At 43.8% G+C, this 27,184-nt stretch overlaps 1 protein-coding gene across 1 annotated transcript in view; it reads right to left on the reverse strand.

Annotated features, from left to right (window-relative positions):
* Window positions 1-2,199: 2,199 nt before the first annotated feature.
* Window positions 2,200-27,184, reverse strand: part of RAMP1 (receptor activity modifying protein 1) — a 128,570-nt gene continuing 103,585 nt past the window's right edge. Inside the window, exon 3 of the mRNA XM_073553246.1 lies at window positions 2,200-6,011. Within this exon, the coding sequence (XP_073409347.1) occupies window positions 5,756-6,011 (256 nt within the window). The 3' untranslated portion in view covers window positions 2,200-5,755. The remainder of the gene's footprint in view (window positions 6,012-27,184) is intronic.

The following is a 27,184-nucleotide window of genomic DNA, read 5'->3' on the forward strand; positions in this document are numbered from 1 at the left end:
GAAAGAAGCCTTAAGGTATCCATGAAAGGATGATATCTGTATATGGTGGTGATGACCTTCCTACTACCAAGTAAAGTTTTGGGCAAAACTGTTTAAATGGGGTAGGGAATCAATTGATGACTCACGTTCAGGGCGGCCCGTCAAAGCTTTTTTTTTTTTTAGAAGAAATGTGCCGTAAAGTGGAAGGCATGATGCTGGAAGATTGTTGGTTCAAAGTCAGAGCTATAGCGTATGAATTAGGCACAGTTTCCAGTATCATTCATGATGTTAAAGGTCAGTTCTGAAGGGTTTCCTCGAATGTTAACACCTGAGCAAAAACATGTTGCCAGCAATTTAGAGAATTTAGACATGCTTAGAAAAAATCCCAAAGAATTCTATTCTGGAATTATAGGGGTGATGAAACATGGGTCCACCAACATGATCCTGAGACCAAACAAAAGTCCATTCAATGGAAGCACAAGGGTTCTCCAACTCCAAAGTAATTTTGTGTCCAGCAGTGAGCTGGAAACATCATAGCAACAGTGTTTTCAGATACAGAAGGCATTTTATTACTAGAAATCATGCCAATTCAAGACAACAGTTATTGGAGACACCTAGTTTTGGGTTTTAGTTGCTTTAACCCCGTGGTGTCTGTTTTATCTTTTCTTTTTGTGCTATTGGTGCAGTTCACTCTATTCCCTGTCTCACCTCCTGGGGAGGGGGTTGGGTGTTTAGCTCAGGGCTAAACAGGAGATAGGGACTGGTCAGGGACTTGGGCCTCACTACCATCAAGTGTACCTCCAAGTTAAGGAGAGTCAGGGCACCCCCATAGCCTGAAGGGCAGTTCAGGGCCCCAGGTTCCTCGTCTCCTGTTTTCCTCCTACTGCCCTGTGACACCTACACTTCAACAATGAAGGCATTGGGTGAGGCAATCAAAGAAAAACTGTGTGAAATTGTTGGCAGGTGTGTTGTTGCTTCACGACAATACGCCAGCTCACAAGTCTCACAAATTACAAGATATCAGGGAATGTGGCTTCATGGAGCTTAACCATCCACCTTACAGTCCAAGCTTAGCTCCAAGTGATTACTTTTTATTTTGGAACCTAAAGATGTTTTTGCATGGACAATGAGTTCCCGATGACAATGCAGTCAAATAGGCAGTAACAGGGTTCTTCCCGCAGCAAAAAGGCTCGTATTTTGATGTTATCCAATCACTGGAGATGAAGAGGAGTAAATGTGTTGAAGTTAAGGGGGATTACCTTGAAAAGTAGCATTTTTTTTTTTTTTTTTCAAAAAATGTTGTTTTCAAATTCAGTGATTCCTACAATCACCACAATTGACCTAAGACAAGTATGGGCCAAAATACTGCCATTTAGTCATACAATGAACGATCCAATTATCAATGTTCCAGGTTAAACTAGCAGATCAATGAGAGTTTTAAAAAATGTAAAACAAAATGTTTTTGTAAAGGGGTAAAGGTAGGCACATTTGAAAGCTCATATCATACATCTGTGGCGTCCCACTGGGCAACGCACCAGCAATCCAGACAACGATGCGACCTGTAGGGATCGCTGGTGCGTCGATACGAGGTCGCTGGCGAGATGTCAAACAGTCAGATCTCAACAGCGACGCAGCAACGATACGGAACGATACGACAGTTGTTGGGACCCTGTCTCTCAGACCTGTAGTATTGAAGTCGTTCGTTGTTGTCCCTGTCAAAGACAGCGATGCATGCTGGCCAGCGGGACACCAGCGCTCAAAAAATGGCCCAGGACATTCGAGCACGATCAGCGACATCGCAGCAGGGGCCCGATCGCTGCTATGTGTCACATGTAGCGAGATCGCCGTTGCGTCACAAAATCGGTGACGGAACAGTGATCTCGCTAGCGATCTCGCTATGTGAGACGGGGGCTTAAGGTACTTGGGTATGTGTGACCTCAAGCACTGGCAAATTACCATAGGTGGTTGGTCTGGAAGGGGGATCAAAAGAACACCAGGTATATACCATAAAATATCACAAGTATTCTTCAACAGTTATTTTATCAGAACAAAGGTTATGTTTTTGATGATTTAAGTCAGAAATTTAATATTGAATTTTAGGACAATGCCTTCAATTTTTTAATATTAGCTATAAGTTGTATATTTATATAAAAGAGATTGTAGTATTCTATCCTGAAGAGTTTTAGTTATATACAATGAGAAAAAGGTAACAACTGCCAATAATCTATATACATACATTTATTACAAGAAAACAAAAAATAGACATTTTGAAATTTTAATTATACAAAATAGATTATTCTCTGTTTCATTTAAAGCTATTACAAATTCTAAAATAAAACGTTACACAATTCTGAGGATAATGGCCCTTTAAATATTATGAGCGTGGCCATATTTTACTTGCATAACACAAACCGTTTTGTACTGTACAAAGAATAATTGTCAACCCCCTGAAGTACAGTCGGATTTCAGAATATTCCAAACACATAACTTATGATACAGACAACTGGTTAGTATCAGATATTACTCAATGATGATCGTATTCTCCCAATTCCGGTAAGTTTAGTAATGCGGCATTATAAGTATACTATATGTCCTCTGGAGAGTGGTCTGCAGTGATTGCTCCTCAAATACATCAGTCATTTAATGGGCATTTTCTATATCAATCATTCATTACTGAGACAAGAGCACCGTGTTTTCACCCGTAAGTATTCGGGAGCTCCGGAAACAGAAGAGTGGGCTACGCTACAAACGCACTGTGCATTTCTGCTTGACTCTTTCCAGAATCCCACCCATCTTTGGCCAGACATAAACACAGTAATTACCATCTCATCCATGAATAACCCTCTAATTGCTTATCAATAATGGAAAAGTGAGAATACTAGTCCCCACTGAAATCAACGAGCTAAAATAATCTCTGAATGCTATGGCTTAGCGATTTCTTTATCTACTATTCATATTAATGGCAAGAACAATTCTCTAAATGTGGGCTGCACTGTAGATAACCCATTTTCGGATTCATGTGAGATCAACTTCTAATTGAAATATCACTCTTAAAGTGGTTGTCCAGTTTTTCTTTAACAAATGTGTTGGAGACATAATTTTGTGGCATCTATTGATTCATTATTAAAGGTAATATTTGTTACAATTGTTAATTTATTACAGGTTCTATTCCTGTACTTGTTAGTGCAACATTTTTTTTTATTAAAGGGAACCTGTCCCCATGAAATGGCAGACCAATCTGCAGGCCCCATGTTATAGAGCTGGGGGAGCTGAGTAGATTCATATATAGTTTTGTGAGAAAAGATTCACTTTAGCTTGCGTTTTAATTATTTACTCCTCTGCTGTTTTTGTGAGTTTCAGTCCAGTGGGCGGTCCTATTAGTGACTGACAGCTTTCTTTACATAAGAATGCATACAGAAATAGCTGTCAGTCACTGATAGGACCGCCCACTGGACCCAAAATCCCAGAAAGAGCAGAGGTTTAAATGATTAAAACACAGGTTATACTGAGACTTTTCTCACAAAACTATATATCTACTCCGCTCCCGTTGCCCTATAACGTGGTGCCTGCACATAGGGCTGCATTTTCAAGGTGACAGGTTCCCTTTAAGAAAAAACAGTTGCACTAACTAACTGTTTGAGGATGGAGGTGATTGTGACCAGTCTTTTCCATCGGCCTACTCTAATTGAAAAACACTGTACATGGGAGAGCTGTTTTTTAATTGTAGGAGGTGAAGGACCTGTCTGATCATGTCAGACAGAAATGTCACATGCTCCTCCATCATTAACCATTTTGTGGACAAGAGATCTGTGAAGGATGTGAGGAAAACTGTTCTAACATGTACAGTAGGAAAAACCTGCAATATTGGGAAAGTACCCAAAAAATAAAGTCAAGACATTTGTGAAAATGACGATGAAGTGGATTACCCCTCTATGCTTCATTAACACACGGTATTTATTCTTTTTTTTTTTTTGCAGATTTTTTTGGCTTCTTAAAACACAGTTAAAATCTTATTCATTTTGTTTGTGGTTTTTTTTTTGTTTAAATAAGAAATGCATTTTTTTTCGATCCTGTTTTACAGAGAGGCTTATGAGAGAACACCCAAAATCACATATTATATCTAGAGCACGCTGCATTTTTAGACAAATGTCAAAGAAACCCCCTGTAAAGAAAAACACTACGAATGTGTGTGAAATGCCATTAAAGGACTGCTTGTAGACTTACTATTTCCCTATGCAGATATCATTCAGCTGATGAATTTTCTTCCTTAAATAAGGCAAAAACACTACAAATGTGTTTTGAAACCTCTTGGGCTTCCATAATACACTTATTTTGCAAACATTTTTTAACCAAAAAGGCAGGTAAAAAGACCAGCCGTTACACAAGCATTTTTGGCTTTTTTTCAGCAGTATTGTATTTTTTTTTTTTTTAGAATGTGTTTCAGTGCCTGCATTTTCGTTTAAGTTATGTTATTTTGCATTACAAAAGCGGAGTTAAAATGATTTTGTACCATATTTGCAAATTGAGAAGCAATAAACATTGGAAGAAAAATCTGTGAACATTATAAGACGTGCGATTCATAGATCATTCAATCCCAAGGTTATCTTTAGAATCACATGGCTCGTAATATCAGGACCGCAACAGCAAATGAACCAAATAAAGCAATATTTATTAAAGGGAAACTATAATCTGACAAGATTTTGTGTTATATGAACTTTTCAAATGCCATATGTTTGGCATATCAGGATCCATATTAAAATTTAAAAAAAAGAAACTTTGCAATTTTCATGCTGGACACTGGGGTCTTTTTCAGACTAACACTTTCTGTTGTTTCAGGAAACAATACATGTACATAGCCACAATTGATCATAACCTGACCCTATATTTTATATTGAAATGGCCATTAAGCCTGTGCAGAGGTCATTGTAAAGGCATGGGAGTCAGCTGTGGCATCGCCTATTGTAATGGTGGATCCTGTGTTAGAAGCTGTATATAGGGGTGTTAGCTGTCATAATTCTCTTCTAATAATATGGAGCCTTGCTGAAAACTCTTTTTGAAAAGACATAAAGTAGATACGGGAGTCTACAAATGCCCCTGTGGCCAGTGTGAAAAGTGCAAGATTACTCCTTTATTTTATAAAGATCGTGATGTGAAAAAGGAAAGTCATTGCCAATTTTTTTTTCTTAAATACATGTAACACAAAAACCTGAATTAAATAATACGGAATTTTCTGATGATGACTTCCCTTTTACATATGCAGATGGAAACAAAAACAATGGTTTAGGGGAAAAAACACTAAGCTTCATGAAAAAGCCAACATAACTACAGCATGCCGAGATGTTGGAAAAAGCCACAAACTCAAAAGGCAAGTAGAGTAAAAAAAAATCCTAAAAGGACCGCTGCGGATGAATTGCGTTTAATAGTTTTGTATTTTTGCCTGTAAGGGGCATTTTATTTTTAAAGGCTGCGTGTGAAGGCACCCTTGAAAGGTTTTTTTGGGGGGCAGAGTGGAAAACTCCTTGTAGTTCAACTTGTGTCCGGGGGTACATTATAAAAACCACTACTCTTTACGGATAGATCTCTGTAAGCATTGTCTCCTGCTAGCACTGTCTTTTCTTTCTATGCTAAGTTCTAGCCAGACAGACATTGCAGGCCCAATCTGAAGACTTGTGTAGGTTGCCGAACTACTGTCACGGATTCCCTTCTCTTCCCCAAAATTGCTTGAAACAGTAATCTCCAAAAATGGGGTCTATACATTTAGCAGTCTGCATTCTTGTCAAACAATTCCTTCACTGCGTTTGCTTCTCCATACAACCAACCCTGTCATCAGAAGTGTAATAAGGACAGGGATAAAGATGAAAGAGCACAGGATGGGTAGTGGGGGGTCAGCTGGCAGCCGGCCGGTCAATGCACAGTCTTTAAAATACTTCTTATGAATATCTGTGAAGAAGTTGTCCACTACGTGGTTTGGCCAATAGCAGTTCTGAATGTGAGCCAGCAGGGTGGTACAGTTTGTAACTTCTGCGTAGATCCTGTAGGAAAAACAAGAAAAGATCATGTCATAACTAAGAATAATCCTAACTTGGCACTAGTCAAAGCTATACCACCAGCAGTAAGAACAAGGCAAAAAAAAATCAGAGAAACGAGATCTGACATAAGGGTCCATGCATTCTGCTGTCCCTCAAAAATTTCTCCTGGAGTTCAATTCCTCAGGGGGAACACAACTCCAAATGGGCACTACCACTATATACAGTGAGGAAAAAAGTATTTAGTCAGTCAGCAATAGTGCAAGTTCCACCACTTAAAAAGATGAGAGGCGTCTGTAATTTACATCATAGGTAGACCTCAACTATGGGAGACAAACTGAGAAAAAAAAATCCAGAAAATCACATTGTCTGTTTTGTTTTCATTTTATTTGCATATTATGGTGGAAAATAAGTATTTGGTCAGAAACAAAATTTCATCTCAATACTTTGTGATATATCCTTTGTTGGCAATGACAGAGGTCAAACGTTTTCTGTAAGTCTTCACAAGGTTGCCACACACTGTTGTTGGTATGTTGGCCCATTCCTCCATGCAGATCTCCTCTAGAGCAGTGATGTTTTTGGCTTTTCGCTTGGCAACACGGACTTTCAACTCCCTCCAAAGGTTTTCTATAGGGTTGAGATCTGGAGACTGGCTAGGCCACTCCAGGACCTTGAAATGCTTCTTACGAAGCCACTCCTTCGTTGCCCTGGCGGTGTGCTTTGGATCATTGTCATGTTGAAAGACCCAGCCACGTTTCATCTTCAATGCCCTTGCTGATGGAAGGAGGTTTGCACTCAAAATCTCACGATACATGGCCCCATTCATTCTTTCATGTACCCGGATCAGTCGTCCTGGCCCCTTTGCAGAGAAACAGCCCCAAAGCATGATGTTTCCACCACCATGCTTTACAGTAGGTATGGTGTTTGATGGATGCAACTCAGTATTCTTTTTCCTCCAAACACAACAAGTTGTGTTTCTACCCAACAGTTCCAGTTTGGTTTCATCAGACCATAGGACATTCTCCCAAAACTCCTCTGGATCATCCAAATGCTCTCTAGCAAACTTCAGACGGGCCCGGACATGTACAGGCTTAAGCAGTGGGACACGTCTGGCACTGCAGGATCTGAGTCCATGGTGGCGTAGTGTGTTACTTATGGTAGGCCTTGTTACATTGGTCCCAGCTCTCTGCAGTTCATTCACTAGGTCCCCCCGCGTGGTTCTGGGATTTTTGCTCACCGTTCTTGTGATCATTCTGACCCCACGGGGTGGGTTTTTGCGTGGAGCACCAGATCGAGGGAGATTATCAGTGGTCTTGTATGTCTTCCATTTTCTAATTATTGCTCCCACAGTTGATTTCTTCACTCCAAGCTGGTTGGCTATTGCAGATTCAGTCTTCCCAGCCTGATGCAGGGCTACAATTTTGTTTCTGGTGTCCTTTGACAGCTCTTTGGTCTTCACCATAGTGGAGTTTGGAGTCAGACTGTTTGAGGGTGTGCACAGGTGTCTTTTTATACTTATAACAAGTTTAAACAGGTGCCATTACTACAGGTAATGAGTGGAGGAAAGAGGAGACTCTTAAAGAAGAAGTTACAGGTCTGTGAGAGCCAGAAATCTTGATTGCTTGTTTCTGACCAAATACTTATTTTCCACCATAATATGCAAATAAAATGAAAAAAAAACAGACAATGTGATTTTCTGGATTTTTTTTTCTCAGTTTGTCTCCCATAGTTGAGGTCTACTTATGATGTAAATTACAGACGCCTCTCATCTTTTTAATTGGTGGAACTTGCACTATTGCTGACTGACTAAATATTTTTTTGCCCCACTGTATGTCAATAGCAAAAACAGAGTTTAAAGAAAAGATGTTCTAGAATTATTTCATGTGGGATGAAGGTAACCCTGAAGGAGCTGCAGAGATCCCAAGCAGAGACTGGAGTATCTGTCCATATGAGCACAATAAGCCATACACTCCATAGAGGTGGGCTTTATGGAAGAGTGGCAGAAAAAAAGCCTTTACTTATACACAAAAATTGTAAGGTTCGTTTTGAGTTTACCAAAAGACATGTAGGAGACTCCTAAAATGTATGGATGAAGGTGCTGTTGTGGCAAGATGAGGCCAAAATTTAACTTTTTTGCCAGCAGGGTAAATTCAATGTCTGGCGCCAAACCAGCACAGCTCATTATCCCAAGAACACCATCCCCATTCCGCACAGTGAAACGTGGTGGTGGCAGCATCATGCTGTGGGCATGTTTTTCAGCAGCACAGGAAAAATGGCACAAGTCGAGGGAAAGATTGATAATGTGGAACACAAATATTCTTGAGCAAAACCTGTTTGTCTGCCAGTGATTTGAGACTGGGATGGAGGTTCACCTTCCAAGACAATGACCCAAAGCATATTGCTATAGCAGCACTTGAGTGGTTTAAGGGGAAATGTGTAAATGATCTGGAGTGGCCTAGTCAAAGCCCAGACCTTAATTCAATTGTGAATCTGTGGTCAGACTTAAAGATTGCTATTAGCCAGTGGAAACCATCTAACTTGAAGGAGTTTGAGAAGTTTTGCCTTGAGGAATGGGCAAAAATCCCAGTGGCAAGGTGTGGAAAGCTCATAGAGACAAAGTACTGACTTTAGGGGGGGGGAATAATTATGCACACTGAAGCTTTCATTTATTTTGTACTATTTGTTGTTTGTTTCACAATAAAAAGAAAACCAAATGTTTACTGTTGTATGCATGATCATTACATGAAATGTTGGAAACCATAAAAAAAAACATAAAACAAGTGAAATTACAGGATGTAACGTAGCACAACACAAAAAATGCTGGGGGGTTAATACTTTTGCAAGCCACTGCAGATTTCAGGTAAGCAGACAGGAGCTCGTTCAGTAAGATGGTATTTCAAGACGTGATATTCTGGGTGTTTTGAGCCTATTATTTTTTTATGTGCGTCTTTATATATTTTTTTACACTTTTATTTTCATCAAATTTATTAATTATGTTCATAAACACATTCACTTAATTTTCCCTTCAAAATGGCTGTTTGCATAAATATATACGGTAAGTCCCGTGCTTTCCATCCCTAATAACTTATATGGCACATTTATTTTCAACTAAGAGGTTCAGTATCTAGAGCAACTCATAATAAAACGCTTACCGCCTATCAGCAGCTTAAGCTTTATCAGCTTTACTAATTAAGAATTTTAATTACTTTACAAACAATAGAAAGCATACATTGTCTTATCAGCAATCAATGGATATAGTGCTGAGAAAAATGGTATGATTCAGCTTGCTATGTAATTGTCAGCAAGTTCTTCCAGGGATTAATCTGGTAGAAGGAGATGCATATTATTTTAAATGGATGTAACCGGTTTACATCTGAAATTAGTTATGATCACAAATTTTATTGAAAATAAACTATACGGACAAAACTATTGGGACATTACACCTCCGATTCTACATCCATAGGCATTAATTTGGAATTGTTCCTCCTTTTACAGCTTCCACTCTTCTGAGAAGACTTTTTACAAGATTCTGGGAGGCATCTGTGGGAATTTTTTGCTCAATCATTTAGAACAGGGGTGGACAATTAATTTTCCTGAGGGGCCACATGAGAGACTGTGACTGTTGTGGCGGGCCGAACCAATAGGCCGAAATTAATTCTACTCAATATTAATATTGATAAATTATAATTATTCTATTATTGATTATATTCATATTAACTGTATCACTTAATATTGAGCAGAATTACGTATTCTGACATTCCCCTATATATCATTTGAACCCCAGTACAGTCCTTTCTGTATATGCGACATGAGCCCACACCATCCTCCCCCACATGCAGCATGAGCCCCCTCACCTTCCTTACCCATATGTGGCATGAGCCCCTACACCCGCCTCCCCCATGTGTAGCATGAGCTCTAAGCCTCCCCATATGTAGCATGAGCCCTATACAGCCTCCCTATACACACCATGAGCCCCAGAGCTTCCCCATGTACAGCATGAGCACCACACAGCCTCCCCATATACACTGCATGAGCCCCACACAGCCTCCCCATATACACTGCATGAGTCCCACAAAGCTTCCCCATATTCACTGCATGAGCCCCACACAGCCTTCCCATATACACTGCATGAGCCCCACACGATCTCCCTATATACACTACATGAGCCCCACACAGCCTGCCTATATACACTGAATGAGCCCCACTCAATCTCCCTATATACACTACATGAGCCCCATACAGCCTCCCCATATACACTGCATGAGCCCCACACAACCTCCCTATATGCACTGCATAGCCTACCCATATACTGCATGAGGGCCCCATAGCCTCCCCATGTGCAGCATGATGCCCCATAACATCACTAAAAAGCTTTGGCAAGCATCCAGAATTGCAGAACGGCACTGGAAGAAAACACATTCACAAGACGACTTCACTGCACTCAAACAAGCAACATTCGCATTCAAATCTGCCCTCACCTCTGCTAAACAGGCCTACTTTACATCCCTTGTATCTTCCTTATCTCACAACCCCAAACAGTTGTTCAATACTTTTAACTCCCTCCTCCGCCCACCACTGCCCCCTCCGACTTCCCTAATCTCTACCGAGGACTTTGCCGCACACTTCAAAAACAAGATAGACCAAACACGGCAAGTCTTTATTGCTCAACCACCACAACCCCTTTGCACGCCAGACCAATGCCCAAACCCCATAACTTCCCTACCTAACATCACTGAAGGGGAGCTTGCTCATCTTCTCTCCAAATCGTACCTCACCACTTGTGCACTTGAACTTATCCCATCCCACCTCCTCCCCAACATTACCACTACTCTTATCCCATCTCTAACACACCTCTTCAACCTATCACTAACTTCCAGTACCTTCCCTTCTGCTTTCAAGCATGCCACAATCACGCCTATCCTTAAAAAGCCAACCCTCGACCCAACAGCCATGTCCAGCTATGGCCCAATATCGCTGCTCCCATTCGCTTCTAAACTCCTGGAACAGCATGTCCACGCTGAACTTTCCTCCCACCTCTCATCTAACTTACTCTTTGACAATCTAAAATCTGGTTTCCATCCCCATCATTCCACTGAGAAAGCCCTGTCCAAAATTACCAACGACCTACTTACAGCCAAAGCTAACAGACAATACTCTATCTATACTCCTCCTTCTAGACCTGTCCTATGCTTTCGACACAGTTGACCACTGCCTCCTACTACAGATCCTCTCCTCCTTTGGCATCAAAGACCTCGCCTTATCCTGGATCTCCTCATACCTTTCCAACCGCACATTCAGCGTCTCCCACTCCCACACTACCTCCTCATCCCACCCTCTCTTTGTTGGAGTCCCCCAAGGCTCTGTTCTAGGACCCCTACTCTTCTCAATCTATACACTTGGCCTGGGGCAACTCATAAAGTCCCATGGATTCCAGTACCACCTTTATGCCGATGATACTCAGATCTACCTCTCTGGCCCAGACGTTACCTCTCTGCTATCCAGAATCCCGGAGTGTCTATAAGCCATATCCTCCTTCTTCTCCTCTCACTTTCTCAAACTCAATGTGGACAAATCTGAACTGATCATCTTTCCCCCATCTCACAGATCTTCCTTACCCGACCTATCTATAACAATTGACGACATCACGCTTTCCCCCGTACCAGAGGTCCGCTGCCTCGGAGTAACCCTTGACTCTGCCCTGTCCTTCAAATCGCACATCCAAGCTCTCTCCATCTCCTGTCGCCTCCAGCTCAAAAATATTTTCAGAATCCCTCCCTTCCTCAACCCTCATTCTGCTAAAATGCTTGTACATGTCCTCATGATCTCCCGCCTTTACTATTGCAACATCCTTTTCTGTGGCCTGCTAACACCCTCGCACCTCTCCAGTCCATCCTTAACTCTGCCGCCCGACTAATTCATCTCTCTCTTCGCTACTCCTCCGCTTCTCCCCTCTGCAAATCTCTTCACTGGCTCCCATTCCCTCAGCGTATCCAATTCATATTACTAATACTGACCTACAAGGCCATCTATAACCTGTCTCCGCCATATATCTCTGAACTAATCTCCCGATATCTTCCCTCACATAATCTCCGGTCCTCTCAAGACCTCCTTCTCTCCTCCACACTTATTCGCTCCTCACCCAACCGCCTCCAAGACTTCTCGAGAATAGCCCCCATCCTCTGGAATTCTTTGCCCCAACACGTCCGACTATCAATCACAATCGGATCCTTCAGACGGAACCTGAAAACCCATCTCTTCAGGAAAGCTTACAGCCTGCAATGATCCCCACTGCCTCCTCACCACTACTGGAGCTACCGCCTCACCATCACTGGAGCTGCTGCAACCCCCCAACATACTGTCTCCTTCCCCACCATCCTGTAGAATGTAAGCCCGAAAGGGCATGGTCATCTCTCCCCTCTACATCAGTCTGTGATTGTTAGTTTGTTTACTGTGATATCTGTACTTTGTATGTTACCCCTTCTCATGTACAGCACCATGGAATCAATGGTGCTATATAATTAAATAATAATAATAATAATAATAACCTCCCCATGTGCAGCATGATGCCCCCATAGCCTCCCCATGTGCAGCATGATGCCCCCATAGCCTCCCCATGTGCAGCTTGTCGCCCCCATAGCCTCCCCATGTGCAACATGTCACCCCTATATGCAGTACCATGTGCAGCATGTCACCCCCATATGCAACACCATATGAAGCATGTCATCCCCCATATGCAGCACCATATGAAGTATGTCACCCCCATATGCAGTACAATGTGCAGCATGTCACCCCATATGCAGCACCATGTGCAGCATGTCACCCCCATTTGCAGTACCATGTACAGCATGTGACCCCCATATGCAGCACCATGTGCAGCATGTCACCCCCACAGCCTCCCCATGCCCACCTAAACATCCAATACACGTGAAAAAAAAACGTCACATACTCACCTCAGTGCTCTTCTTGTCTCCCTGCCTCCGATGCGCTGTCTCTGCGCAGTACACAGCTGACGCTATAAAATGATGTCATCATCACGTCAGCTTTTTCACACGCTGATTGGTGGAGGAAGTGGCCGGAGGCCCCTTCTCAACCAAAGAAGTCAGCACAGATGGAGGAAGTGAGCGAAGCGGGCACGGTGCGGCTCATGGACCTCTGGTTTCCAGCCTCACGGCTGTCTCAGTCTGTGGGCCAGACAGAGACAGCCAGAGGGCTGGATGTGGTCCACAGGCCGCACTTTGCTCAGGTCTGATCTAACATCATGCATGTTTTCAAGTCAAACTCCGTCTCAGTTTTCTTTTTTTTTTCTCAGTATTTTTGTATTCAATACAAATACGGTGTGGCCCCCTTTTCACTGAGCTGGGCAATTCATATATAGTTTCAGGTCTGATCTATAAGACCATTTGTGAGGTCAAATCACTAAAGAGTAATTAGCACATTAATGCACACTGTAAAATTGCGAGGTGCAGGTGTAACAGGCCGTAAAGGTCCGATTACTAATGAAATTAAAATTCTCCACACACTTAGTGGAATATCTTGCAGAAAATGTCAAAATTTATTGTGAATATACAATATATACTGTGCTCGTATAACACTGGAATAAGAGGGTAAGGGGAGCAATTGCTACACAATTTTTTTGATGTTTCGACCCCACCAGTCGCTTAATCCAGTTGTATTGTGTAAATGGAGTACATATATAGTAGAGCTGCACTTGTTATCTCCCCTTTTGGACCAGACACTAAGGTCCTCCATCACTACAGGCATTCAATATTTGGTTGCAACAACATTTAGATTACCCTGGACTCTACAGGGATTTCTTTCTCTACTATATCTGTACTCCATTTACACAATACAACTGGATTAAGCACTTATGATTAAGACCCTGGTGGGGTCGAAACGTCAAAAAAAATTGTTGCAATTGCTCCCCTTACCCTCTTCTTCCAGTGTTATATGAGCACAGTACTGTATATATTGTATATTCACAATAAATTCTGACATTTTCTGCAAGATATTCCACTAAGAGTGTGCGGTGAATTTTAATTTGGTTTGTGAGTCAGACACTGATGTTGGATAAAAGAAACCAAACTCACAATCTCTATTCTAGTTCATTCCAAATGTCTTGGATGGGGCTGAGGTCAGGGCTCTCTGCGGTCAGTCATGTTCTTCCACACTAAACTCACCCACCCATATCTTTATGGACCTTGCTTTTTGCACTGGGGTCCAGTCACGGGGAACAGTTGGCACAATGCAGTCAGGCAGGTAACGTTCTCCTGGCATTTGCCAAACCCATACTCATCCATCAGATGCCAGAAAGAGAAGTATGATTCATCACTCCACAGACCATGTTTCCACTGATGGTTGGGTGTTTTACACCACTCTACATAATGCTTGTTTTGCTTGGTGGTGTAATGGTTGCATGCAGCTGATCAACCATGGATGATCTCGATGACCCCACGCTATGACTTTATGTGGTCTCTACTTCATGGCTGAGTTGCTGCAGTTTCTTCTACTTCTCAAAAATATCACTGACAGATGATTGCAAAACATTTAGGAGGGAAGAAATGAATTGACTTGTTACATCGGTGACCTCTTATTACAGGACCATTCTTTCACAAATGGCTGTTAAGGCAAGCGGCATGTGGAGGGTCTTTGATTTTATATACCTGTGGTATTTGGACTTAATGAAAAACCCAAGTTCAATAATTAAGAGGTGTACCCTAAATTTATGTTTATATTGTGAAGCTCCACATGAAGGGACTTACTACTGGAATACTTTCTTGTCCTCTTAATAAATGTCATACTGGAAACTCAGAGACACTGTAGGAGAGAAAAGTGCCAATAGGGTCTTATCTGGTGATAACTTTTAAAAATAATTTTAGTTTGCACTAACCTGATATTCCACAATGCAAATGCATATAAGACTCATCAGAGCCACCAGATGCTGCGGATCCACAAGTCAAACCAGTGACCGATTCACAGTACCAAATAGAAGGAGACGTGGATATCACCCGCACTGCTGTCAGAATAATGATCCAAGTGTTTAAATAGATGCAAACATTCAAATCTGGTGCCAAGGAACCAGAATGTCTGTATCTATTTAAACGCTTGGATCGTTATTCGTACAGCAGCGCAGGTGATATCCACGTCTCCTTCTATTTGGTACTGTAAACATCATACTGCACAGTCCTCACCAGGAGTTTATACACAATGGGCAGCGTGAATGGTAGCCGCTCCTAGCCGTGCAGGGCTTACATCTGATAAATATTTAGCCTGACAAGGATTAATATGAGATTATTTCAACTGGCAGTGGTAGTTTGCTCTTCAAAGCAGCACATACTGTAGAGTATTTCCAAATGCAATCTGAATTTTTCTAGTAATGATGTTAACACTTCTCAAGGGAGAGGTCACCATTGCAGTGTGGGAATTGAGTAAGGTCATATGATATGGTTTGTCAGCTTGGGGCATAAGAGTCTGAATCATTTACCCTAGGGGTTCACAGACTTCCTCTAAATCATTCTCAAGGAAGATTTTAGTTTGTGAATGACATATGGATGGCTGCTGCACAGTCTACCAAACACAGCGAAGGAGAACCCAGCAGTTTACAATGGTAGAACGTGCCCAAACACTAATGATAGGAGAAATCAGAGCAGAATCAGTCACCTCTTTATGTCATTTTATGAATCAATAAAATAAAAAGTAATGTATTATAACAAACTATTAAATAATAATTGAATACTAATAAGCTCTATATTAATACATCTCCAATGCGCAGTTGTCTTCATAGAGAGGCACCGCGTTTCCTTAAATTCTAATTTCATCATTGTTTACTGACCATCACCCTGACACTACTGGACAGGTGCAGATAAAACTCATTCCAACTGCGGATTCTTCCCACACTCTGTGGTTGACCCAGGCAGCTGTTGTTATAGACAATACATAATGCAAGATTCCTTGGTGACCCAGAGATCATGTTTGATGTAAAAGAAAATCACACAAAAGGTTAAAGAAAGCTGGTTTACTGCTTGGGTTCTTCAAAACTCAATCGACTTGCAGCTACTTTCTTACTTAAAGCATGTTCCTACAATAGAAACAGTACTTTTAGAAATGTGTGGATGTATCATGCTCAAGCTGTATCATGTTGCAGCTTTCATGTATTGCTTCTTTAATTTGTAGGACTAGTATGCAGCCATCTGAAGATGCAAGCTCTCAGTTCAGTGGACATTGCCCTTACTGCTATAACGAGTTCTGTCTTCTTTACAATCTGTCTCTTACGCTGAAATGGTTGTTTTAAGAACTTCTGTGAAATAATGCAGCTCAGAGTCACCATTAATCTATGAACTGTATTTGAATATTACCGGATAAACACAACCATGTTTCACAGTCAGAGTATGGACTGCAATGTATGGACCAGCCATGGGTCTCCAGACTCAAGCTCTAAAGCTTCATAGGTATATAGTAGGCTGCCAAGTTCAGGTCAGGAGGCCAACTTCCGGTCCATGTGGCCTTACAGTGAATCCAGCCTTTCAGTGATAAGGCATAGATAAGCAAAAATACAGGGGACAAATATATGACTGCATACGATCAGACTGCACTTATAGTTTGCTTAGTGGTCTGTGAAGTAGCAGCTAATCCAACCTGATGCACAGAGAGCTGCACATTCTTCATTTTATATACATTTGGAGAATTAGCCAATACATTTAGTCACTGGAATTCCCCATTGATTTGAGAAGTAATGGACCTGATTTCATGGAGAGATGACCATGCATGAAGAAACTTTTTCTTTAAAAATCCATGGGAGTTTTACAAAGTTATAACTAGTTTTACTTCCACAGATGACAAAGAACTTCCAGACAACGTGACTCTTCTGACATTCTCATTAAAGTGTTTTATGGGAAAATACTAAAGAAATAATTATGTGAGTAACCTAAAATAATATAATTGTATGTACTATGGTTACTAGTCATGCAAACTGCAAACTTTCGTTTGCATCCAAACTCTGTTGTACAGAGCCACTTTCGGCACATATATGAAGCCCTACTGTAACTTTGCTTTCTTCTAAGGAAAAATATTTCCAATATTCTGTGACATGCAAAGGCATCATACTTGGGTGCACAGGTAGGTTACCCAGACCAAAGTGAAATAATAAAGTAACTTGGCACTCAACTTAGAATATCCTTTTGAAGGATGATTTTTATTTTAGTGCAGTCTGTGAGACGTTTCGGCCTACAATCGGCCTTCGTCAGTCCAACTGCTACTTAATTATAGTGACGGGGTAGAGAGTAGAGAGCTATACAGGCTCCTGGTTTTTGAAAATATATGTAGACATATATTGTCCAGCTATCCCAAGATGTTTATGCTGGTATGTCAGAGGTTTTAGGATACTGAGTATGGAGTCCCACTCTCTAAGGTAATGAAACTGTTATACTGGGTCTGTGTAGCACTATAATGGGCCTATATGAGGCATAGGTGTGCAGTCATGAAGAATGTCGGGTTAGATGCGGTGTCCACCGCTCGTCTGGTCCAACCCGCCGAAACGTCTCACAGACTGCACTAAAATAAAAATCATCTTTCAAAAGGATATTCTAAGTTGAGTGACAAGTTACTTTATTATTCCCATTTGAATGTGACTGCTGCAATGATGTTATCCAGGCCAAAATGCATGGTCGAATGCAACTTTTTGCCCAGCATCTGTCATGTCGGACATTGTTCGCACCAGGGTGTCCGGCAGACAGCGGTAATACCCCATCCTACCACTTGGTTCTCAGCGGCGCTGCTTGGTCTTCTGATCCGGCTTGGATTGGGTTAACCAGGTTGCCATTCTGGCTGAGGGCTTAGCCATGCCCTCTGTCTTTAAATTGTCCTGCGTGACTATGGGCGTCGCCGACTATAGCTCTTGCCTTGTGCTAGCGATACCGGTCTGGAGTGGTGGTCTAAGGAGCATACAGTTTCTGGTGTAGTATTTTCCGTTGTTGCCATTTTGCCTCCCTGTGTTGTATTTTTTGGTTGCCCTTGCACATTATTGTATTCTCCTGTGTGTACGCGGTGTGGTGCGTTTCCTTTATCCCTGTCCATACTTATTTGTGGGGTCTGGTGTTTGATCTCCTCACTGGGTGGAGGGTGGTGGGTTCAGCTTAGGGCTGGACAGGAGACAAGGACAGGGTGGAGGCCCAGGCAGGCACACCTTCAGTGTAAACCCTGGGTTGAGGGACAGACAGGGTCTCCCCTAGTCTGAGGGACACCGCAGGGGCCCCGGGGTTTCAGCCTAAAGTTACCTAGGCTTCCCATGACATTATAGTCGGCCCAAAAAAAAAAAAAAAAAAAGGATTATTTACCATGGATCCTATAGTCTCCATAACCAAGCAGCTGGAGGCTCTGTCCATACAGGTCACTGAACTGAGGGGGGCGGTCCAGCAACAAGGCCTGTCTGTTCTTGCTGTGAAAACTGAGGCAGCAGTCAGGGCAGCTGAACCCAAGTTACCTCTTCCTGAACGATTTTCTGGTGATCGCTGTAAGTTCGTTGTATTTCGTGAATCCTGCAAATTGTATTTTCGTATGCGTCCACTCTCCTCAGGAAATGAGGCTCAGCGTGTGGGCTTGGTAATTTCCTTGCTGAGTGGTGATCCACAAGCATGGGCTTTTTCACTACCTTCTGATTCACCTGTATTTGAGTCTGTAGACCTTTTTTTTCTGCTCTTGGTTTAATCTATGATGATCCTGACAGACTGGCGTTAGCAGAGTCTAAAATACGCTCTCTACTCCAGGGTGAGCGACTGGCGGAGGATTATTGTACGGAATTTCGTCGCTGGGCTGTGGACACTCAATGGAATGACCCTGCACTAAGGAGTCAATTTTTGCATGGGGTTTCTGGAAGGGTTAAACAAGCTCTGCTAATGTATGAGACTCCCGGCTCTCTGGAGGCTGCTATGGTGCTTGTAGTACGCATATATCGCCGCTTTCGTCAGAGGTCGCAGGAGACATTGCCTGTGGGGGAGGGGGCAGTCTCTGGTGAGGTTGCCTCGGGTGAATCCGTGGAACCTATGCAGATCACTGGTATATCACATACACATAATAACAAGCATAAATGTCCCTTGCCCAGAAAGCAAGGGGTCTGTTTTTTTGTGGCAAAAAAGGACATTTTATTAATGCTTGCCCCCTGGTACCTAAGAAAGACGTTCCTGGTGGAAAACTGCTAGGCTCAGAGGGTTTGGAGGAGTCTAGTCTGAGCCTTTGCATATCCTCCGTGGTGGTCTCCCAGTGTATGCTCCCTGCCAAGGTAGTAATCGGGGGCCAAGAGCTGTTGATTACTGTATTTGTAGATAGTGGTTCAGCCGCTAACCTCATTGATGAAAAGTTTGCGCGTACAGCGGGATTTAAGGTGGAGACGCTGCCTAATCCTATCCGGGTGGTTACCATCAATGCCTCCCCTCTCTCACAAGGGGAGATTAAAGAGTTTGTGGCTGATGTAAAACTCCACATTGGGGTCCTACACTCTGAGCAGGTAACATGTAAGGTGCTCAGTAATTTACCTGCTCACGTAGTTCTGGGGTTTCCATGGTTGTCTATGCACAATCCGGTGATTGATTGGAAAACCCAGGACATAATCCAGTGGAGCAGATATTGCCAGGAGAGTTATCTGGCCACATGTATCTCCGCTGTGACTCCCAGCATCCCGGAGCCACTGCTGGACTTTGCTGATGTATTTTCTGAAAGAGGTTGTTCAGAGCTGCCACCGCACCGACCCTATGACTGTGCTATTAGGTTAAAACCAGGGGCCAAGTTACCGAAAGCCAGGATGTTTAATATCTCAGGTCCTGAGAGGCAAGCTCTCAAAGAATACATTGCAGAAAGTCTAAGCAAAGGGCACATCAGGCCTTCATCATCTCCATTGGCGGCGGGGTTCTTCTTTGTCAAGAAGATGGCGGATTACGCCCGTGTCTGGATTTCAGGGAACTCAACCAGATTACGGTTCGTGACCCATACCCGATGCCACTGATACCCGATTTGTTCAACCAGGTGTCTAGTGCCAAATGGTTTTCCAAGCTTGACCTCAGGGGGCCGTACAATCTCATAAGAGTCCGTCAAGGGGATGAATGGAAGACGGCATTTAATACCCCTGAGGGTCATTTTGAGAATTTGGTGATGCCATTTGGGTTGACGAGCGCGCCAGTAGTATTTCAACATTTCATAAATGATGTCTTTTCTCATCTCTTGGGGAAATTTGTTATTATACTGTATACCTTGATGACATTCTTATTTACTCACGCAACCGTGATGCACACATAGAGCATGTTAGGCAGGTATTGCAGTTGCTCAGGGAGAACAAGCTCTATGCCAAGCTTGAGAAATGTGTATTTGTCGTCCAAGAATTACCTTTTTTGGGTTATGTAATTTCCGCCTCAGGGTTTAAAATGGACACCGCTAAGGTGCAAGCGGTGCTGCAGTGGGATCGGCCTGATAATCTCAAGGTGCTTCAGCGATTCCTGGGCTTTTCCAACTATTATAGGAAATTTATTAAGAATTTTTCTATGATTGCTAAACCGCTCACCGACATGACTAAAAAAGGTACCAATTTTTCTGACTGGTCTGAGGCTGCTGTGCGCGCGTTTGAATTCCTAAAAAACAGTTTTGCTTCAGCTCCCATCCTGGTTCAGCCTGATGTCTCCCTACCATTTACCATGGAGGTGGATGCATCTGAGGTTGGAGTGGGGGCGGTACTGTCTCAGGGTCCATCCTTGGGCAAATTGCATCCGTGTGCCTACTTCTCCAAGAAGCTGTCGCCTGCCGACTGTAATTATGATATTGGTAACAGGGAATTGTTGGCCATCAAGTTGGCATTTGAGGAATGGCGACACTTCTTGGAGGGGGCTGTCCATCAGCTTACTGTTATAACAGACCATAAAAATCTGCTTTATTTAGAATCTGCTAAACGCCTGTCCCCCAGACAGGCTCGCTGGGCGCTATTCTTCACCCGGTTCAATTTTTTTGTGACATACCGACCAGGTTCTAAGAATACTAAGGCGGACGCCTTGTCCAGCTGTTTTCCAGGTGGAGAGCCACGTGAGGATCCGGTGCCTATCCTCCAAAAGGGAGTTGTGGTCTCGGCTCTCACGACAGAAGTTGAGGCAGAGATTGCGGAGGCTTAGGAGGAGGTACCGCTGGAGCTGCCTCCTAATAAATCATTTGTGCCACTACACCTACGCTTAAAGGTGTTAGGGGAACATCACGATACTGTCCTGGCAGGCCACCCAGGGGTTAAGGGCACTCTGGAACTTGTATCACGTCGTTTTTGGTGGCCCAAAATCCGGCAGGACGTAGCCTCATATGTGTCAGCCTGTACCACATGCGCACGGACCAAGACACCACGCTCCTGTCCTGCTGGCATGTTGCATCCTCTCTGTGTGCCCAGTAAGCCATGGACAGAGATTTCCATGGATTTCATTACGGATTTGCCCTCCTCGGCTGGGAACATGGTCATTCTGGTAATAGTTGATCGGTTCTCTAAAATGTCGCATTTCGTTGCCTAGCCATCTTTGCCCAATGCGAAGACCCTTGCTCAGGTATTTATTTGCGAGGTGGTCAGACTTCATGGTGTCCCGTCTGACATTGTATCTGATAGAGGTACACAATTTGTGGCAAAATTTTGGAGAGCTTTATGTTCACGCCTAGGGATTAAATTGTCTCATTCATCGGCTTTCCATCCGCAGTCGAATGGGCAGACTGAGCATATGAACCAAAACCTGGAACAATACTTACGCTGTTTTGTGTCTGACAATCAGGAAGAGTGGTCAGCGTTTCTTCCTCTGGCTGAATTCGCGATAAACAATCATTGTCAGGAATCGTCTGGGGAATCTCCTTTCTTTTGTGTTTATGTACAATTCTGTACCTTGCGCCAAGGGTGCTCTGCGGGTGTCCCTGAGAAGGACCAGTTGGGAGCACAATTGTCATCCGTTTGGAGGAGAGTAAAGCAGCGCTTGCTGAATGTAGGTTCTAGGTACAAATCTGTGGCTGACGGTAGACGTGTGCCAGGTCTGGACCTGTGTGTGGGTGATTGGGTGTGGTTGTCTACAAGGAACATCAAACTCAAAATACCATCGCTTAAGTTGGGTCCCAGGTTCATTGGTCCGTTTAGGATCTCCGCAATTATCAACCCTGTGGCATGTCCTTTGGAGCTACCTGCCATATACAAGATACATAATGTGTTTCACAAGGCGTTACTTAAGAAAGTCATGGGTGCTGTTGATGTTTCTCCCGTGCCACCACCTCCCGTCTTGGTGGATGGCACGTTGGAGTTTGAGGTGTCCAAGGTGGATGACTCTCGGGTAGTGCGTCGCACTCTACACAGTACCTGGTCCACTGGCGTGGCTATGGTCCTGAGGAGAGGACTTGGGTGCCGGCTTCGGACATACATGCGGACCGACTGATTACAGAGTTTCATCGCCACCATCCGGACAAGCCGGGTCCTCGACATTGTGAGGTTCCTGGGGTCCCTCGTAGAAGGCGGGGTACTGTCATGTCGAACACTGTTCGCTCCAGGGTGTCCGGCAGACAGCGGTAATACCCCATCCTACCACTTGGTTCTCAGCGGAGCTGCTTGGTCTTCTGATCCGGCTTGGATTGGGTTAACCAGGTTGCCATTCTGGCTGAGGGCTTAGCCACGCCCTCTGTCTTTAAATTGTTCTGCATGACTATGGGCGTCGCCGACTATAGCTCTTGCCTTGTGCTAGCGATACCAGTCTGGAGTGGTGGTCTAAGGAGCATACAGTTTCTGGTGTAGTATATTCCATTGTTGCCATTTTGCCTCCCTGTGTTGTATTTTTTGGTTGCCCTTGCACATTATTGTATTCTCCTGTGTGTACGCGGTGTGGTGCGTTTCCTTTATCCCTGTCCATACTTATTTGTGGGGTCTGGTGTTTGATCTCCTCACTGGGTGGAGGGTGGTGGGTTCAGCTTAGGGCTGGACAGGAGACAAGGACAGGGTGGAGGCCCAGGCAGGCACACCTTCAGTGTAAACCCTGGCTTGAGGGACAGACAGGGTCTCCCCTAGTCTGAGGGACACCGCAGGGGCCCCGGGGTTTCAGCCTAAAGTTACCTAGGCTTCCCATGACAGTATCATTATACGGCACAAACATTTACTAATACAACTGTCTACTGGTGACGTCGATATAGTGCATGCAAACTCTCTTAAAACTTTTTGGTTAAAACAAGTTAGATACGAATGTAATATTCTTGGGGCAGGAAGAATATGAAAATGCTGAAGGCCAGTTCATAGATGCTGATTACGTCAGCCTTGAAAATTTTCCCAGCTGTGCTCGAGATGCATGCAAAACCTATAATTTCCATAAGGCACAGAAGGTTTGTGTGAACAGCGTTCTCTCTGAATTCCCTGATTAGAAAAAGCCCACAGGGATAACATGTCTGCAGTATAGTTCTCAGCACACGGAGCTCAGACTCGCTGAGTCCATCTCTGGAACTGTGGTAGTGTTGTTATCGTTGAAGAAATGACCAATTTAATTTTAATGTAACTAGAAATGCAGAGTCCAGAGCTGGCTTCTCTGTCAATGCAGTAAATAGTATGCATTTGGATTAATTTCATTAGTCATTTTCCACACTATATATGGCGGCTCCTTTGGCCATAAGTTTGTACTTGATAAAGGCCTCATAGGGGTCGAAACGTTGTATCTGATGATGGCAGAATAAAGTTACAGAATTTTTCACCTGGAGACGGATGCTGTTCCTCTTTCTTATATTTGCAAAAAATACCCAAAAGTGATGCCATTTTAAAAACTGCACCCCTCAAGGTGTTCAAAACCATATTCAAGAAGTGTATTAGCTCTTCAGGTGCTTCACAGGAATTAATGGAATGTGGAAGGAAAAAATTAACATTTCACTTTTTTTCACAAACGTTTTACTTTAGACCCCAATTTTTTTTATTTTAGAAGGGTAACAGGAAAAATGTATCTCAAAATTTGTTCTGCAATTTCTCCTGAATATGCTGATACCCCATATGTGGGGGAAAAACACTGGGCACATGGCAGAGCTCGGAAGGGAAGGCGCTCCATTTGACTTTTTGAATGTAAAATTTTCTGGAATAATTAGGAGATGCCATATCGTGTTTGGAGAGCGTCTGATGTGCCTAAACAGTGGAAAACGCTCACAAGTAACACCATTTTGAAAACTAGACCCCTCAGGGAACTTATCTAGATGTGTGGTGAGTAGAGGTGAGCGACTTTTGGTTTTTTAGGGTCGAGTTTCGTTTCGTGAAACCCGACTTTTCCAAAAGTCGGGTCGAGCAAGATCGGCCGATTATAGGGAAAAGTCGGGGTCGTCCCAAAACACGAAACCCAATGTAAGTCAATGGGGAATAAAAGTCGGCAGTGAGAGGAGGACAGGAAACACACCTACAGTGCCCATTTGAATGCCAAAAGCATCAATTCTTCTTACTTAAGCTTGTCAACCTTAATTAACTTCATAATACAAGTTACGCACTGAAAAATGGGGGTTATTTGGCTACAGTTGTGGGGGGGTAGGGCTGGCTCCAGGTTTTCATGTGCCCTGGGCGAAAGAGCGCCCCTTTAACACATACCACAACTCATCATGCTCCGATACGGCAGAGAAATAGCGGTATAGTACAATGAAAAATACTTCACTTTTTACATCTCATGACGAGGCCCATCTATTTCTCCATACAGAATCATTGGTCCCATATAATGTTTGAAACAGTATATGATGAGCTCCACATAATGCTACAGTATATGTTGGTCCCCATGGATGAAGCTCCACTGTCTTATGGGCCCAAATAATGCTCCAAACATAATGGGCCCCATTTCTAATGCTCTAGTGTATAATGGGCCCTGTAAATGCTGCTCCAGTGTCTGATGTCCACCTTTGGAATGTTCCAGTGTATGGTGGGCCCCATCTATCATTCTCCAGAGTATAGTGCTCCCCAAAAATTGCTGTCCCAACATTGAAAACAATCAAATAAGTCTCCTCGCTAGGGAATCCCTGTACTAGTCTGGACTCCTCGTCGTCCCCATCTTCCATCTCACTGCACAGTATTTCAACCTTGCAAGTGCTGTGATCCTGAGCAAGCAGGGGGGGCCCACTCGTTGGCGACGGCACTGGCACAGGGCCCCTGATAGTACGGTGGTGTGTCTGATGGCGGGTGGGCCGAACCTGCACTTTCATCTGCAGCTTCCTCTTTGTCACCGTGTAAGATGGAACTGTATATGGGAAGGGTAACCTGAGTTTCATCAGGGTCAGATTCAGGCCGTGTAGCGTGCGAGGGGAATGTAGTGTTCTGGGTCAATGTACCAGCAGATTCATCGAGCAGTGGCTGGGCATCAGTGCACTTGTGTCGCCCCCAGGAGTACGGTCGCCACAGTGGCATTACCTTCCTCCTAGGGAGTGTGATGTCATGCTTGGGAGCAACGAAGGATCTCTCTAGCAGGTTAACTGATTGGGCGGCGTTATTCCCACGAGTCATGAGCGTTCATGAAGGCAAAGTGTTTGTTTTACGTGGGCAGTATGCTTGCAAAGCTGAACCTTAAAGGAATGTCCAGAAAGGCACCACCAGGAGTGGAGCCTACGGTTAAATTCGACTCCACCTGGGAAACCTCAACCATGCCAGCTACAGAACAGATGCACACATTGCAAGCTTAATTCCGTTAACGAACGAGACTCCGTCATGCCCCGCGGTCCGAGTCCGGCTTACTAGAGGGACACGTGAGGCTCTGGCACATGAGATTGGCCAATAACTGGTGTGTCATGCCCTTACATGTCCGTGGCTGCATGTGCGCTACACTGAAAAGGCCAGCGTTTGTCGCTTACAGGTGCAGATAACCCGCTGAACAACGTTAGTGATGGGGATCACTGATTACAATTATTACCCACGAACGATGATTTCCCAGTAAGTGCAGGTCAACCGCAGTTCCGGAATTAGGCCTAACCGTCATTCCTGAAAAAATGAAAAACTTACGTGTGCAAACCACAGGTGCTGTAGCTTGCTTAACAGCTCGCCAGCCGTTCTCACGCCCAGTATGGATTACACGTGATTGCACAAAGGTGAGAAAGGGTACCGTATCCCCGGATAACATGTATGGATAGCATACACATTCAAAATATATGTCTATACATCAGGAGGCAGGCTCAGACGGTGTTAGGCCCAGTATGGATTGCACGTGATTGCACAAAGGTGAGAAAGGGTACCGTATCCCTGGATAACATGTATGGATAGCGTACACATTCAAAATATATGTCTATACATCAGGAGGCAGGCTCAGACGGTGTTAGGCCCAGTATGGATTACACGTGATTAAACAAAGGTGAGAAAGGGTACCGTATCCCCGGATAACATGTATGGATAGCGTACACATTCAAAATATATGTCTATACATCAGGAGGCAGGCTCAGACGGTGTCAGGCACAGTATGGATTTGACGGCCCAGACTACACAGCGGAGGAGCAGGGAGAGGTAAAGATTGCAAATGCTGGGGCCCTGCCCAAGCAAGGGGGGCCCACTCGTGGGCGTCGGTACTGGCACTGGGCCCCTCATAGTACGGCGGTGTGTCTGACGGCGGGTGTGCACCACCACCGTCAGAGACACTTGATTGCACTATGAGGGAGCCTGTGCCAGTGCCCGCACCCAAGAGTTGGCCTACCCACATGTCCAGGGCAACGGCACTCGCACGGTGTCGTGCGCTAGGTGGTGACCCCGGCCATGGGGGGGGGGAGGCAGCACAGTTAGGGAGTTTTAGAAAGTGGCATATGTTGATGTTGGACATTCAGCTGATGCAAAAAGCGAAATAGGTCAAGTCCCAGGAAGAGGTGGACCAAAGCAAGCCATTTTTCTGTCACCCTATGTGTCATCAGGGGAAGGTGGGACAAAATCCTTGGAAACCCATGCATGGTTCATTTTAATGAAGGTCAGATCATCCACATTTTGGGTTGACAGACGGGTCCTTTTTTCTGTCAGGATTGATCCAGCTGCACTGAAGACTCTTTCCGATAGCACACTTGCAGCTGGGCAAGCGAGCTCCTGTAAGGCATATTATGCCAATTCAGGCCAGGTGTCCAGTTTAGCGGCCCAATAGTCAAAGGGGAATGACCTGTGTGGGAGAACATCGATATGGGAGGAAAAGTAGTTTGTAACCATAGTTGACAACTGCTGTCTCCTGTCATTTTCC

This window comes from Dendrobates tinctorius, unplaced genomic scaffold (genome assembly GCF_039654945.1).
Source record: "Dendrobates tinctorius isolate UK_male_01 unplaced genomic scaffold, ASM3965494v1 ptg000199l, whole genome shotgun sequence".
NCBI classification, from domain to species: Eukaryota; Metazoa; Chordata; class Amphibia; order Anura; family Dendrobatidae; genus Dendrobates; species Dendrobates tinctorius.